Source organism: Rhamphochromis sp. 'chilingali', assembly GCF_963969265.1.
Source record: "Rhamphochromis sp. 'chilingali' genome assembly, chromosome: 19".
Classification (NCBI taxonomy): domain Eukaryota; kingdom Metazoa; phylum Chordata; class Actinopteri; order Cichliformes; family Cichlidae; genus Rhamphochromis; species Rhamphochromis sp. 'chilingali'.
In genome coordinates this window covers 32,441,239-32,456,535 of record NC_137946.1, presented here as the reverse complement: position 1 = coordinate 32,456,535, position 15,297 = coordinate 32,441,239, and the positions used below count along the sequence as shown (strand labels likewise).

The window sequence follows — 15,297 nt, the reverse complement described above, 5'->3', positions numbered from 1 at the left end:
GTGCAGCGTGAAGCAAAAAAAGTGAGAGAAAGAAAAAAAAATCTTGCATTGTTCACTTGAAAGAGTCGGCTCTAAGAGCCATTTCGTTCGCGACCGACCCATCACTAATGGAGACGGTCTGAGTCAGGGATTGGTCTGAGGAGGCGGCGGTGCCATCGGGTCCTGCTGACTATTCCTCACAAACAAATCAGCCCACAGAGGCTGACAGAGGTCAGCTGTTCCAGCTGTTGAAAACAGCTTCAGCTGCTCCTCAGCGCTCATCATCTGATCTGCTTTTTAAAACAGGACCGCCATGCTGGAATCCATAGCAACAGGCAAACTTACCAGGCAGCTCTGCCACTTATTGGTTTTCATGAGAGACTTGTTATTAAGAAAACATGGGACCCACGTGCCTCCAGACGACTTCACTAATGCACCACCCAGCTGATGGAGGCTCCTTCTGAAGTGGTTGATGCCCCCATTACAGTCCTAAAAAGGTTTTTAATCCACAGATTGTCAAAGAAGAAGCCCTGAATGCTAAGAGGAGGAGGAGGCCACCTTTAGTTACTGCACTCACAGTTTGAAGTCTAAGTGCAGCCATCTTGGTTTGTTTGGAGCTGGAAGTGACCATATTTGGACAAGAGGGTGGAAGTGATCAGCTACTCCTAGCAAGACTGGTTTTTAAGCTAATGCATCACACTGACACTGCACCCTCTAATAATGAGAGCTAAATAACAGGCTAACAAACTCTTAGACTTTAATTCACCCAAACTTAGAGGACAGACTTCAAGGATGCAGCACAAACTTGGACCGCAGGTCGAGTTCAGTGACTCCAGACAGCCAAGGCCGAGACTAGCAGCTCCAGCTCTAACCAGAGGAGCCACACACCAAACCTGAAGCCTCAATCAAGTTAAAAAAGAAGCGCTTTAAAAACAACCACCTGCCGTGCTCCAATTATAAACGAGGAAATGATCCACAAAGACCCAAACTGTTTCTGTAAACGTGCTTATTTCTGCTGTAAAGTTCAACATTTTTATGTGAACGTTTACAACAGGAGCCTCTGGTGGCCACCAGAGGAACTGCAGGTTTTCTTCCACCTGATTATTTCGCCAAACTCTGATCAGAGAAACTTACAGAAAACACAAAGTAGGCACAGAATGTTTCATGTGTTACTCTGAGGAAGATTACAGACTCCTCATCACTCTGCAGGTCATCAGCTAATGAGAAGGTTGCCAATTCCCGGCTGCTCCAGTCTGCGTGCCAAACATCCTGATGTGTTCATCAGTGTGGATCTTAGACCAAAAGCACTTAGATGTAGAAAGGTGCATGCTGGGTGCTCAGGAACCCTCCATTTACCAGTAAAAGCCCCGCCCACAGAAAAGCTTACATCACAGGTCACTCTCACCTGGTGCTGTTCCAGCTGGAAATGCTTCACATAATGAGATCAGTAACTCCTGTAAGCCCAACAGCTTCACTTCACATAGTTTTTTTTGTTCTCCTGGACCTGTGTGATGTCACAGGGAAAGACCAGAGTAGATTAGAACAGAATAGAAAAAAAACTTTATTATCCACATCAGTGGGAGATTGTCTTTGGTTCACCAAATTAAAAGACTGAGTGACACTGCAGAAAGCAGAGCATTGTTCACGAGCAAGCCTTCAGAAAAACAGCAAGTTTGACTTTCACACCTGGTTTCGTACTTATTGACCTCCTTTACCTGATATTTCCTCTTTGCTCGAGCTCCTTGTTTTTTGTAAGTGCTGTAAGACGATCTGAGTACAGCGCATGTTAAACAGTAACAGCAATAATGTAAAAGTAATGATTTACCACAGTGACACGCACATTCACACAAATCTTCCTCCTTTCGGACAAATTTAAACTTTAACTGTTTCTGTGCAGCTGCAGGAGTTGAAAGGTCGGCACTAGGACCCATCGGACAGCTGACCGGCTGGTGTTCCGGCGCTAGGACCCCGCGGACACCGCGCTCCTCTCTTTGTTTCCACCAGTCAGCGCCTCCTCCTCCTCCTGCTGCTGTCGTCCTCCTGTAGTCTCACTCCGAGTCTCTCTCCATCAGCAGCGGCTGGATGCTTGCAGGGACGGAAACATGGCTGTGAATCTCGGCAAGAACCGGCTGGCCCTGCTCACCGCCTACCAGGACGTCATCGACGAGACCACGGACACCGACTGGTGAGTCCCGCGGCCCTGCTCTCCTGTCCTCTCCTGGTTCTGCTCCCGCTCCTCTCACGGCTCCTCTCGGGGTTTCGTTGTTCGGGTTGTTGCGCGCTGAGGATGCGCAGGGCAGGACTGGGGCACCACCACCTTCATCATCGTCGTCAGTACAGCTGGTGTAAAGTAGAGACGGAGGGGGTGCGGTTGTTTCGGGTCTGCAGAGAGTTTGTGTCAGAGAGCTGGTCTTTTTTTTTTTTTTTATGGGGCGGGGGGGTCCCGAGCTGCCCCGCAGTGCAGACTCAGCGGGGAAATGTGCGCCACTGTGCGCGTAAAATGCGCTTTGTTTGCCCTCAGTCCGCCGGGACCGGCTTCACTCCCAGCTGGAAGCAATTTCAGGCTTTTGTGCAAAGTGATGCAGAGGTGTGTGTGAGTGTGAGGTGGTCCAGAGATACTGATGAGCCCCTGCATCCTTAAACCAGCAGGAAGAGGGGCGAGGCCGGTGGGTGGGATGGAGGGAGGAGGGGAAAGAAGGGGTGGAGGCTTCCATCATCCCCCTTTGTGGCGTTTCTTCACTGGGAAATGGTGCAAGAGGGTCAGTAAGGAAGTTAGTGAAGTAAAAAATTATTCATTTGGCCTGCCGAGCAGTACGGTGGCCCAAAGGTGCAAAACACAACGACACTAAGAAAAACGCAACAACTTTTTAGAAACATCAAATCAAAAAAACGCAACAGTGAAACCAAACTGGACTTTGTTTTGTAAAAAACCAAACCAAACCAAAAATACAACAAAGAAGTAAAACTGTGAAGCAAAAGAACAGAAAAGTAAAAAACAAAATAAAAACACAATTACAAGCAAAAATTTTTTTAGTCGTGTGTAGGAAAACCCCGTCAACATTCAGGGAAAGAAACAAACATCTCATGACATTCCAGGAAAAAATGTGACAACATTGGGAAAAACCCCCAAAACGATTAAACATTAAACCAAAAAAATGAAAACATGAGATTTAAGAAAACAATAACATTTCACAAAAGCCTGACAGGAAGCAGGAACAGCACAAAAAGGAAAAATCAGCATTTTGAAAAATGACTTTTGAACAGGAGACCAACACAGGAAGTGACTAACAGCAGTGTGGTGATCTGAAACTATAGAATAAGAATAAGAACAACTTCATTTATCCTGAGGGAAATTCTTTTGTCATGTACATGCTCAAAGCAGCAGGAGAGACAGAGGAACAGATGAATAAGATATACAATATATACAATCAGAATAGTAGTATACAGTACAGAAGTGGGCGGGCCCAGAATTAAAACTCTTGACTTCAAGGCGATTGAAGTGATTTTGTTTACTGAAATATAACGTTTGGCTATTTGTTGATCGATCAGTATCGGCAGTTACTGCGGCCGATAAATAAAAATGTAAAGAGTAAAGAGGAGAAAGGAGAAGCGCCCTTCAGCCATGTTGTGAGTGTTGAGTTGGGCAAAGTGCAAACGAGTAAATAAAAATACATAATAAATGTCTTAAAGAAAAGAATATTGGCCAGTATATCAGATCAGTAAAATCAGCAGATATCAGTATCGGTCTTAAAAATCTGATATCAGTCTGATATCAAAAACATGAAAAAATCAGTTTTCAGGTGTGTTGTGTTTGGCACCTCTAGGCTACCATACCGCAAACCATGGCCTGAGTAAAACTATGTGTATTTGAAGTACTGCTCCCAGCTGCTCCCTAATGGGATCAAACCAGCAACCTTTTGCTGGCAGATGTGTAAACCACCACACTGGAGCTGCTGCACTGAAACATTATTATTAATATTTATTAACAGACAAAGATCAGGCTTTAATCTCTAATCTTGGAATTTTATATAACAGCTTTTCTGTCTATGAAGAAGGCAAACAGACCAGCGCTCACTGGTTTAACAATGACTCACTCCCACAGATCAACAGCCCCACTGGCTGCAGTGATGTATTAAAGTAAACGTTTATTGCATGGACTTTGGTGCTGAAACACCAAAAGCACTCTTAGGTTTAGAGTTTGTCATTTCGTAGCCGAGCAGGAAGGTCACCGAGCTGAATTTCCCCGGCAGCCTGTGAATCCAGAGCAGCAAAGTTTTAGGTGAATTCCAGAGAAAAAAGAGGAATTTCAGAAACCTCGGCCTGGTTTTGGTGCCGGCACGTCCTTCCTGTTCTGTCTGTGTTTGACTCAGAACAAAAAGGGGAAGGAGCCGATTTGTTTAGTTTCAGAAGCTGCAGCATGTAGAGGAGCTGGTTAGCTTAGAGGAGGTAATATTTGACTTGGACTGCAGGTTTAATGTTAAACTCCAGCCTCTGTCCTTGAACACGATAAGGCAGCAGTCATAACAGCTCCACCTGCTCCCCTGATTAAAAATCAGAGGTGTCCTTTGTGAAAGGTTGTTTGGACACAAACGCTGAGTCTGAAACGTGAACCTGAGCCATCTGCTGCAGGTCGTGAGGCCAGGTGAGGTCACGAGGAAGCCTAACCGCCTCACTCAGTCTGTCCACAAGGGGGCGTGCAAATGGATGGTAATATATTTTTTTAGTTGATTAGCTTCGACAACAATACGAAGGCTTTTTTAGTGTTACCACAAACCGAGCAGATCATTGATCTATTATTGATAAATGATTAAACCCACGTGATCACACGCTGTGCTCGTTGTCCTGAGGTGGGAGTCGCTCTGGTTGTTGTAGTATAGTTGCAGCTACAGTTGAGCAATATGTTGCCCTCACCCAGCGACGTCAGCAGGGTTGGGCTGGAGTTAGAGGTTTTGTGGTCCAGCGGTTAGCACCATCGCCTCACAGGAACAACGGTCTCAGGTCCAGATCCAGCCTGGTGTCTCTACAGGTTCTTCACCCAGTCCAAAATCCTTCATGGGGCTAACTGGTGACTCTGAATTGGCGGTTGTTTGTCTGTCCAGGTGTACCCGCCCACTCGCCTCAGCCTGACTTAAACCTGAAGTGACGGGAAATGGATGGAGGGTACCTTTCATTGAAATCCGTCTTTTCCTTTAGATCTGACAGTTTTTCCAAAAAGGTAGAAAAAAAGAAAGGCTATAGCTTAAGGGTGGAGGTTAACCTAACCCCAACCTGATGTTAAGACAAAAATATTCCAGCCACCCACCAACAGTCCAGTGTGGACGCTGGTTTCTGTGGCTGAGGAGGTCGAGGAAGGGTCTTTCAATCAGGATCCACTCTATAGTTGTATATTGAAGTGTCTGTGGGCAGCATGTTGAACTCTGAGGCCACGTCCACACGTAAAGGCAGAAATGAAGGAAAACGCTGCTAGGAACATGCCAAAGCAGCAGATGGCGATATATTCCTAACCGTGTAGAAATGTTGGCCAATCAGAAGTCTAGAAGCCTTGGTGAGAAATAGTAAACAAGGATGGGGCATTGAAGGTGTGGAGGGACAGTATATGTAAGCATTTAAACACTGCAGAGAGTAACAGTAACAGTATTGTAGAAATTCATTTCACCGAAACGATAACGTGGCGCACAGTGTGACGTCAAAAAAGGCGCACACCTTTGACGCTGCGTTTTTCTCGTCCACACGTAAATGCAAAAACTGAGTTTTTAAAAATCTCAGTTTTCAGTGACCAAAAACGCCGTTTACGTGTGGACGGAAGGTGCAAACGCATAGAAAAATCTGCGTTTTCAAAAATACCCGGGTACGTGTGGACATAGCTTGTCAAACATTGTCACACAGAACAACTCAGGCTAACTATCTGGGACATTGTTTTGAATTTTGAGTTATTTTGTCACCGTTTTCAGTCACTAACTCAACGTTTTGACTCATGTGGAGCAAAAACCAAAACTCTTTTTCAGTGGCTGCAAACAAACACGCTTATTTGTGAGAAAACAAACAAAGCTTATTTGCAGAGCCAAAGTGCGCTTTGTGCTCTCTGAACACGCTCAGGTGATGTGCGGTAATCTAACCCCAGCATGAGCTTCAGTCACAAATGTAACACATGAGGAAACGTGAATGTTTCTGTTTCATAAGTAAGAAACTTCATCACAGCTGTTTGAGCAGGTTTTGAGATTTCCAGCATTCAAACAGTTTCGCCGGCTGAATCATCAAAGAGCCGAAAGGCTCAGTGTGGGAAGTGACCCCAGGTGTCCCCAGCGTGATGATGGGAATGAAGTTTGCTGTTCGGATCGTTAATAATCTCATTTAAAGGTCTGTGGAACCAAAATTTTAGATTCTGATTCAGCAGAATCTGAATGCTTTTACAGTTTCAGATTCTGGAAGCTGAAATCTCCAACAGTTCATCAGAGTTTCACTAATATGGAGGTTTGTTTAAAAACTGAGCATCAGAAACAACAGAGGCGTCTCTGTTGGGCTGCTTTTGGTTTATTTACAGCAGATTTCGTCATCGATACAAAGACAGACATCGAGGACAAATTTCCACCTCTGTTCCCGGAGATGTGCGCTCGTCACAGCCTGACACCGAGCTCTCCGAGGGTGCAGAAACATCGCTGTTCAGGTGTTGATGGAGGCAAGAAATGATGCTTTTTCCACCCTCGAGTCTCTCGCGGCGTCACCAAACTGTAAAAGTGTAAATTACGTGTTTGTGTCAGCTGAACTGCTCGTGCGAGCTGTCATGTTGAAAGGTTAACGTTTCCTATAACGGCGTTCGGATTTAGTGGGATGATCCGGCGGGGCGGAGAGACGATGCGGAGGGCCTCAGGCCTGCCCCCGTTTTTCACACTTGATGGGATTCAAACAAAGGCAGAAACCTCCAAACACGCTGACCCCAAACAACACGGGACCCCCCCCAAACACCCTCCACACCACCGCCCTCTGCCCTACTCTGCTTTCCCAGAGAGCGGATTTAGGAGCTGGATAAATGCAGTCTCTGGAGCCCCTCCTCAAATCTGGTTTTTCGGGCACACCAGTCCAAATAAGACGAGTTCTTCTGACCTGGTTTTGTCGATAAAATAATAATGCATTTATTTATCTCGCAGCAGCTTCACTGCAAACAGAAATACCTTTTTTCCTGGAATTTAGACCTTTGGGACTATTTTTGTGTCAGTCCACCTTAAACAGGTTAAACGTATTTCCCTGTGGTCTGCATCCGTCTGTGTGGTTTCCCAGAGATGAGTGCCTCATAATGAAAATGATTGAACTGAACGTCACTCGGGCTCTAATAAGAAACATTATTTTGAAAGCAGCAGTGTCCTTTTCCATCAATCATGAAACGACCCGACTATAAAAATGAGAAATTTTTGTTTTTCAAATGTTGATGATGAATCGGGGAAAGAAACGTTCAGCAGGCTAATCGATGATTTTTGGATAAAGCTCCGTCGTCGTCTCTTGTAAATCTTTGTTTCTGTCGTCCTGTCGGTGGCAGGACTCGGTCAGGAAGCTGTAGAGGTTTGTTCGTTAATTACACGCCGCCCTCACGTCACGCTCGTCCCCCGTGAACAGGTCTTATCTCGGCCTCGCTCACTCGAACATCCGTCGAACTTTAAGCTTCCCCCTCGCTCTCATCATCGCCTGCGGCTGGTCTCGTCCGTCACAGGCGGATCGGCCTTCAGAACGCCATCAGCCGCGAGGGTCTGAGAGCAGCAAGTCGAAGTGATAACGTGCGGGAGGCATCCAGATGACAGATGAGTCGGCAGCATCGCTTATTCGGTCGGGGAGAAGCGTGAAGCTCCGTCCCTGCTGATAACAGGACAGACTGTTAGACTTCATGAACCTCGGAGCGTCAAACACAAAGGAAACATCTGCGTGATGAGTTTGGGTTTAATGATGGCGTCAGGGTAAATGGATTTATCCTGAGCAGCAAACACAGTCCCTCCTAAGGACAAAGACATGCAGAGAGAGCGCTGTTTAAGTGTAAAATTACCAAAAATCTAAATTTACTTTCCTGTTTTAGTCAAATTCAAATATCTGAGAAACTATAGACTCACATCCACAGACAGCTCCTTCAGGATTAACCCTGATGACTTTAGTGACCCCTTACGATTCATGTGGTGCCATTATTTTTGGTTTTTGACGGATTAAATCGAGCATCACCACTGTGAGCATGTTAGAAAGCTAATTAAAGCCTCACAGAGCTGCTGGCACGACTGCGCACCACTCCCTAATCAGTATTCAGTACCACGGGGAAAAGTGGCATTACATTAGAGTGTAAAGTTCTTGATTTCTTCATTCAAAGATTAATCTAATCAGGCTTTAAGGAGGTGGTGCAACAGACACCGAAGTGCATGTTAAAGACCAAAGAAAACATTATTGTTATAAAAATATTTTTTTTCATCCACCAGCAGTCCTGACATCTAAAAACACTGCAAGTAAAAAACGAAAGGCAACGAAAAAAAACTTTCTTTGTAATGTCTGCTTGTAATTTAAGAAGTGCTGCATTTGGGTAAAAGTATTACCAATAACTCAGAATTAGAGGAATAAGTGTTTGTATGCGTCAGCTGTATGGAAGATGGAGAAAAATAATAGTGAAATGAAATTATACTTTGTTAATATAGAAGTTAAATAAAGCATTGATGGGCTGTAAACAACAAGCTGTGCTATTATTTTTATTTTTAATTAAAATAAAAAGGAACTAACAGCACAAACACGGTCTAAAGGTTCAGGCAGGGACTCTAGTTAGCTGAGGACTAGCTAACAGCTAGTTAGCTTGTAAGTAAAGGTAGCACTTACTTTAAATTTTAAGAAAATCAATACAAATGTATGAATTACAGTTTTTATAAAAGTGGAAATTAGTAAAAATGATCAAAATTATTTTTTATTTCCTGAAGTGTTTTCTTTGTTTAAAGCTTCCTGTCGGGTAATGCATGCTAGCAGAGTTAGCTTGTAATGCTAACTCTGATGTATAGGGTGTTAACTATATTAAACTTGTATATAAATTGATATAGTAAAACCTGTCACTCATTAGTTTGTGTTCTTCTATTCTGAGACCCTACATTTGTTTTAATATTAGTGTATCTGGATAAAATGTTTTTATCAGCTAATGGGTTTTTTTTTTGTTAAACTAGCTTCATTAGCAAGCATAGTTTACGGTGATATTAAATGGATAACTACTAATCAAAACGCTTTATCAGATGTTGGACATCACAAAACGGTTTCAGCATTCATTCTCACAGCATTAATAATTCACTTTGATGCAGTTCAAACTTTGCTCTCAAGTATATTTGTCGTAAATTTGTAAATAAATGAACTCTGGAGACAAATTGTTTTTTGTAGCAGGCTGTAAACATGTTCATGGAAGCTTGAATGTTGCAACTGAAGATTTTATTTATTTTTGGTTTTTTTGCCATCTGTAACTCACAATTTTAGGTTGGCATTTCAAAATTTTGAGGTAACTTAAAATTTTGTCTTCCTCTTACAAAAACATAATAAAATTTCCAGTTGTGTATCTCGACCTGCCTAAAACTGATGAGGACAACTGAATTTGTAAGACTGAAGAGCTCAAACAGACGGTGATGTGCAGGAGGAGGATCATTTTTAAAGTATGAGGGCTTTTAAACTGATAAGACTGGGTTGTTCCCTGCCTCAGAGCATTGCAGGCAGCGGTAATGGGCGACTCCTGAAGGGTGAACATTAGGATGAGATTCCCTCTCCAGCCTGTTTATCATTAATTCATCCGCTCCCTGAAGCTAAAAGAAAGGAATGTTACCTCTTGAACCATAAATGTCAGACTGCAGTGAAGGTGACACTGTGAAAAAGGCAGCGGGTGAATCAGGGTTATCCGATATCACAAAATCCACAAACTGCTTTCAGTGGCTGCTGATTGGCCACAGGCTGCTGTCATATGACCCTTTGACCTGTCCAGCTGTTCGAGGAAGCCATTACCTGACGAGTCACCTCAGACAAAAGAAGAAAATGGTGGAGAGAAGAGCTGAGCAGCAGGTTGAGTCTGTTGGTCTCAGATAGAAGACGTTTGTTGGACTGCTCACACACTTTGGCGTATTTCTCTGAGATCATTTTAACGCGAGTTGTTTATTTACCCCTCAGGAAGGTCTGAATTCAAGGTCGACCAAACAATGCTTCACAGCAGAGCCGAGGTCAAAGGAGAAACAAAACACTGCTGGAAACAGCCTGAGGCCGTGTAGTTTAATAAGTACGGCTCGTGGTGTTCTTACTTATTACCTGTTACAGGCAGGTGACAAAGGAGAAACCTGATTGAGCTGAACATACCAAAAGATGACGCTGCCGTTCCCACGTCACCAAAACTGAACCAAGCTGCACACATCTGAAGTCAGGCTTCAGACTGTTGCCCCTCAGCAGGCTTCCAGAAGCTGGCCAATAAAGAGGGTGGCCCTTAAAGACACAGCAGCTAAAACAGCTTGTTCCAGGCAGCGTGTCGACGCGCTGTACTAGCTTTGCATGTTCTACATTACAGTAAAGTTGTATGTGAACTGTTACTGGTAATGTGTGCGTGTCGTCATGGGAAAATGACTCCCTACAGACGTGACTTTATTGGGAATTACCACAAAAGATGTCGCTGCTCAGAGATGGTACTTTATGGCTTCTGTGTGAGTTATGCAGGTCATGGACAGTCTGTCAGTGAGAGGAAGCGTAAACATGAAAGCTGCATGTCTGGGAGGTAAACTGGGGTTTGCTCTGCAAACGACCATGACAGCAATAATCAGACTGTACAGGAAATGGCTGGTTTCTGGTCCTGCATTCGTCCAGAGCAGTTACCCTACCCTCTACCAAAAACACATTTAATGGATCATCTGACTGAGGACAAATAGATTTGGAGGTTTAATCTCTGACCTCCTGAATGTGCCCCTTCTTTCTTTTTGTCTCATCATCATCTGCTCTGCTCTGTTTTTCAGCAGAGAGAGCATTAATGTGCCTTGAGAGCAGTTAGTAGACATGTTGTGTTTTCACCGTGATCTCGCCGCTCTCTCTGCACTCTCTCAGATTAATATAGAACAGGGTCAGTGGTACAACATGCAAAAACACGGGCTTTCACTTTCATCACAGCAGCTTTATAAAACACAGGTCGACATCATCCTTCAGCATTCACTTACAGCTTCCTCACTTACAGGAGCAAAAATATACAGAGCTAAGAAAAGGCTGGTTTACAACCAGACATGTGTCTTTGTTTTATTTATGTCTTCTATAAATATGCATATGTGTCTTTGGAAACTTCTGCATAAATTTCACCAGCATGGCATGTTAGAAAGTGGAATTTTATTTATTTTTTGCGTTCTGACTTGATTTCAAATATCCAAAACAAGCTTTTAAAATCAGAATAATTCAAATCAATATTTTAGTTTAAAATCTGGCAAGCAGTTTAAATAATTAGCTAAAGTGTGGATAACCTGTTGAAATGTTCAGTTATCAAGCTCAACTGTTAAGATTTTTTTTAAAACATGATGGTTAAAACAGTTTAAATTTAGCTAAACTGTTAATTACCAAGAGTTTATATTTTAGCTAATAGGCCAAATAAACTAATGAGGTTTTAGCTAGCAAGCTCAGTGTTTAGCTAAACAATAACTAGCAAAAATGCTAATGTAAAAGTTTAAAATATTAGAGAAAAATATTCTTTATAGTTAAGTAGCAACTAAAAATCTGGCTAAACAACTGTTAGCTAACAAGCACAAGTGTTTGGAGTGCTAAGGCAGTTGAAACAGTTAGCCAAAAAATGTTAATTAAAGGAATTGTTAGCTAAAAGTATAGCTACCAGTTTCAGCTAAAAGCGTATATATAAACTGTTGAAATGTTTAGCTAACAATGGCAGCTGTAACAATTATCTTATGTTTATCTTAACAGCTGCTGTTGAACTGTTGAAATAGATCAATAAAATGTATGTTAAAAAAGAGAAATTATTGGCTAAACATGTGGATAAAAACTAAGATTGTAAATTAATGGTATGAATAAACAAGCGCAGTTGTTAGCTTAATGTCATGGATAATTCTTAAAAGTATTGCTAGCAGCTGAAATGTTTAACTGAAAATGTAGAAGTGAAATTGTTGGTTAACAACCACATTTAAGAAGTTCACTATAATGGTCACTATAATGTAATGAGGAGCTGTTTAATGGCAGATGTATTTTAAGCTAATATTCAGAAGTTAAGATAGTCAGCTAAAGAGAGCAGTTTTATTCAGATTACCATTTATAATCCAAGTATTGTTAATCTAGTTTGAACTTCTTATCTTATTTAGTCATAAAGGTTGGTGTTGATGGCGGCATTACAAATGAAAAAGGCTGGAAACCACTAATTCTGTCATTTAACGATGTAGGTGTTTTTATAGTTGGCCGGTGCCTCTTCTTCCTTCCTCTCATCTTCTTCTCACTCTCTTACTTCTGATTCCTCCCCCTCCTCTAACAGTTGACATTTATATTTAGGAACTTAGCTGATGCTGTGAAGTCGAGTGAGATTTGATGGCTGCTTCACCAGAATCAGCTTAAATAAATCATGTCAGTGATGTTCGAGGCAGCCAGCAGTGAGGAGTGTGAGCAGCGAGGGAAAGGGAGGCGATGATGGAACTGAAAAGCAGGAATGCTGCCTCAAGATATGAGAAGAAAGTGGAGAAAAAAAACATAGAAAAGAGGCCTGACCCTTTTAATTGGTGTTAGTTTCATGAAGAAATCAATTAATTTCAGTGGGTTTGCTTTCATGGATGAATCATTTTCATAGGGTTAATTATGTAAATTTTGAAGAGTGGGTTGTAGTGAGGCCTCTTGACAGTGTCCAGAATAGAGGAAGCTGGTAGCGCTGTTTGTTTTATGTAAGCCTGGCGTGCTCGAGTGCAAGCTGCTCCACAAAGAAGGGATGATGTGCAGAGTGTTATGTAACAGGAGCCTATGCAGAGGTGTAGCTACACCTCTAAAGTGTAACCATCTCCGTGCAGGGAGATTTACTTTATTCCCAGCTCGGAAGTCAGCCATATTGCAGTTTGTCATATCTGTGGTGTTTACTTTAAGGGAGCACCTTCCCCCGGGTAGCATAAGCACTCTCTCTGCCATAAGGATAAATTCAGGGAACAAATGTCCCAGTGTCCTTCGATTAGTGCATTTTCCCATTATGTCAACAAAATAAACATCCTTCTAAAGTTAACAGCGATGATTGCTAATTCTTCTTCGTCTTAATTATTGTGACGTCTATATAAAACTGATCAGGGAATGTTCTGGTTAGCTACCAGTTAAGAGCTGCTATTTTATTTGTTAATTTTGTTAGCTAAAATTAACAGGTAACAAGTAGAATAGTTATGTAACATAAACATAGCCGAACAGTTACCTTTGGTTCATGTAAAGTAATTAACAGCTATTATATTGAATAGCTGAAAGGTTAATTAAATGGCAAAAGCATAACCTGTGAATGGTAAACATAATGTTATGCTAAGAGTATATAGTAAACTGAAAGTGTAAAATTATTTAACAGATTAAAAAAAATTAACAAATGATTTGATACGCTTGTTTCGTACTTATTGGAATCATCCTCGGAGTCCTTCTGTCGTCAGCCATCTTGGCAACAGGAAGTTATTTCGGAAAGAACCAAGCCACGATTCTGTTTAAGAATTCCCAAGTACGTTTTTAAAGCTTTTTAGACTTGTCCATGAATATTGAAAGCTTTAACCCTTTAAAATCGGTCGGAGCGGGCATGCTCTGCTTTGCGTAACTATTTTTAAATCCCGGCAGCACTGCAACCACGTAAGCTAGCGCAATAATTTTTTTTGCATATGAAACCAGAGGAGTTGTACTTACATCTGATGCCATCAGCTTGTCCTCGGTCACAGTTTCCTTCCACATATAGCTTTGCAAAAACTGCATAAAAAGCGCTTGCAGCAACAAAAACATAATATTCCAGAAACACGCTTTGCCGATCCGGTCAGCTGTTCATAACACTTCCTATGTCCATCAGCACGAACTATCGCATGTCCGCCATGACCTGCCCGAAACCGGAAGTGACGTCATTTTTGCGGAAATGTAGTTTTTTACCATCAGGGCCTCATGAGCCTATACTGGTGTTTTTAAAAGTTATGTTTGACTTTATGACTTTCTGTGTCGTTTCTGGGATGCTTCATATTGCACTGCTGGAAATAGTTTATTTTGATGCACATGCTGCTTTTTTTTTGCAAATTTGCAGTATAATATTTCGTTTTTCCTGCAGTGTATAAAAATTGGTGTATTTCAAAAATAAAACTATGAAGACACTCAAAATAAATTTCCTGTGGTGGGAAACTATTTTGTGCAACTTTTTTTTATTTACACTTTTGAGGGATAAGCCTCTTAAATTTCTCTAACTAGAAATATATGTTAAGAAAGCAAAAACGATTTTAAATTTTTTTTGTAGTTTATTTCACTTTTTTGCAATTTATGTAATTACTATGCACTTAATGCATACATATTATTAAAATTTAGGCTGTAATGGTTGTATTGATGTATAGCAACTTGAAATGCTCCCAAAAATGGCTCCACAGCATGTAAAAATATAATATAAGCTCTGGCAGACTTGGTTCTATGGTAGGTCTTAAAGGGTTAATGAGTGCGGGGTCGAGAGGGCAGTCGAGAGTAACGTTACGTCGCAGTCCAGAAGATAAAACAAGCAAATCAAAGGCAGACAGACTTCAGGGCTTACGGGGATAATCTGACACTCAGATGATGTTTCACTTGCCAGATGTGTGGGGGGAAAAGCCTTACTGGTGTTATTAGCATTTCTGCAGATCAGGATTAGCAATTTTGGGTGGTTTGAAAGACAAATTTCTCCACTTTTATGGAAAACAAAAGGCAGATTTGTCTGTATGTCTGAGAAGAGAGGGATGTCATGATTGTATCTTCCCGTTGGGGGGTGCATTTGGTGGTAAAAGTGGGTCTGCAAAAGCAAACAAGGACTCAAGGTCTCTTTGCAGTGTTTGCTTTTCCTGGAGCCTCGATGAAGGGTTGGTGGACTGATCCTTTTATAGACGAAATGTTTCATCAATGTTTCATTGATTCATCAATCAATGAATCCTGAAGAAATGTGTTATATTCTCATTTGTGGACTGGAAATGAAGCTAAATGTAATTCTTAAAGTTTGTTATTTATTTATTTGACAGGCTGTTGGTATGTGGAGACTGAAAGCAAACAGGCTTGAGGCTGATTTGGGTTGCAGAGTAAACCAATTAGGGCATTTGGTGCTGAAGGCTGTGTTTGACCCCAGGCATTCGCTATGCTAACAAGTAGAGGGGG

General features: G+C 41.9%; 1 protein-coding gene across 3 annotated transcripts in view; it reads left to right on the top strand.

Annotated features, from left to right (window-relative positions):
• The first annotated feature begins 1,944 nt into the window (after positions 1–1,944).
• The window catches only part of dbn1 (drebrin 1), a 162,211-nt gene continuing 148,858 nt past the window's right edge, over positions 1,945–15,297 (top strand). For all 3 annotated transcript variants that reach the window (XM_080866561.1, XM_080866562.1, XM_080866560.1), the window contains exon 1: positions 1,945–2,164. In XM_080866561.1, the coding sequence (XP_080722687.1) occupies positions 2,082–2,164 (83 nt within the window). In that variant the 5' untranslated portion in view covers positions 1,945–2,081. The remainder of the gene's footprint in view (positions 2,165–15,297) is intronic.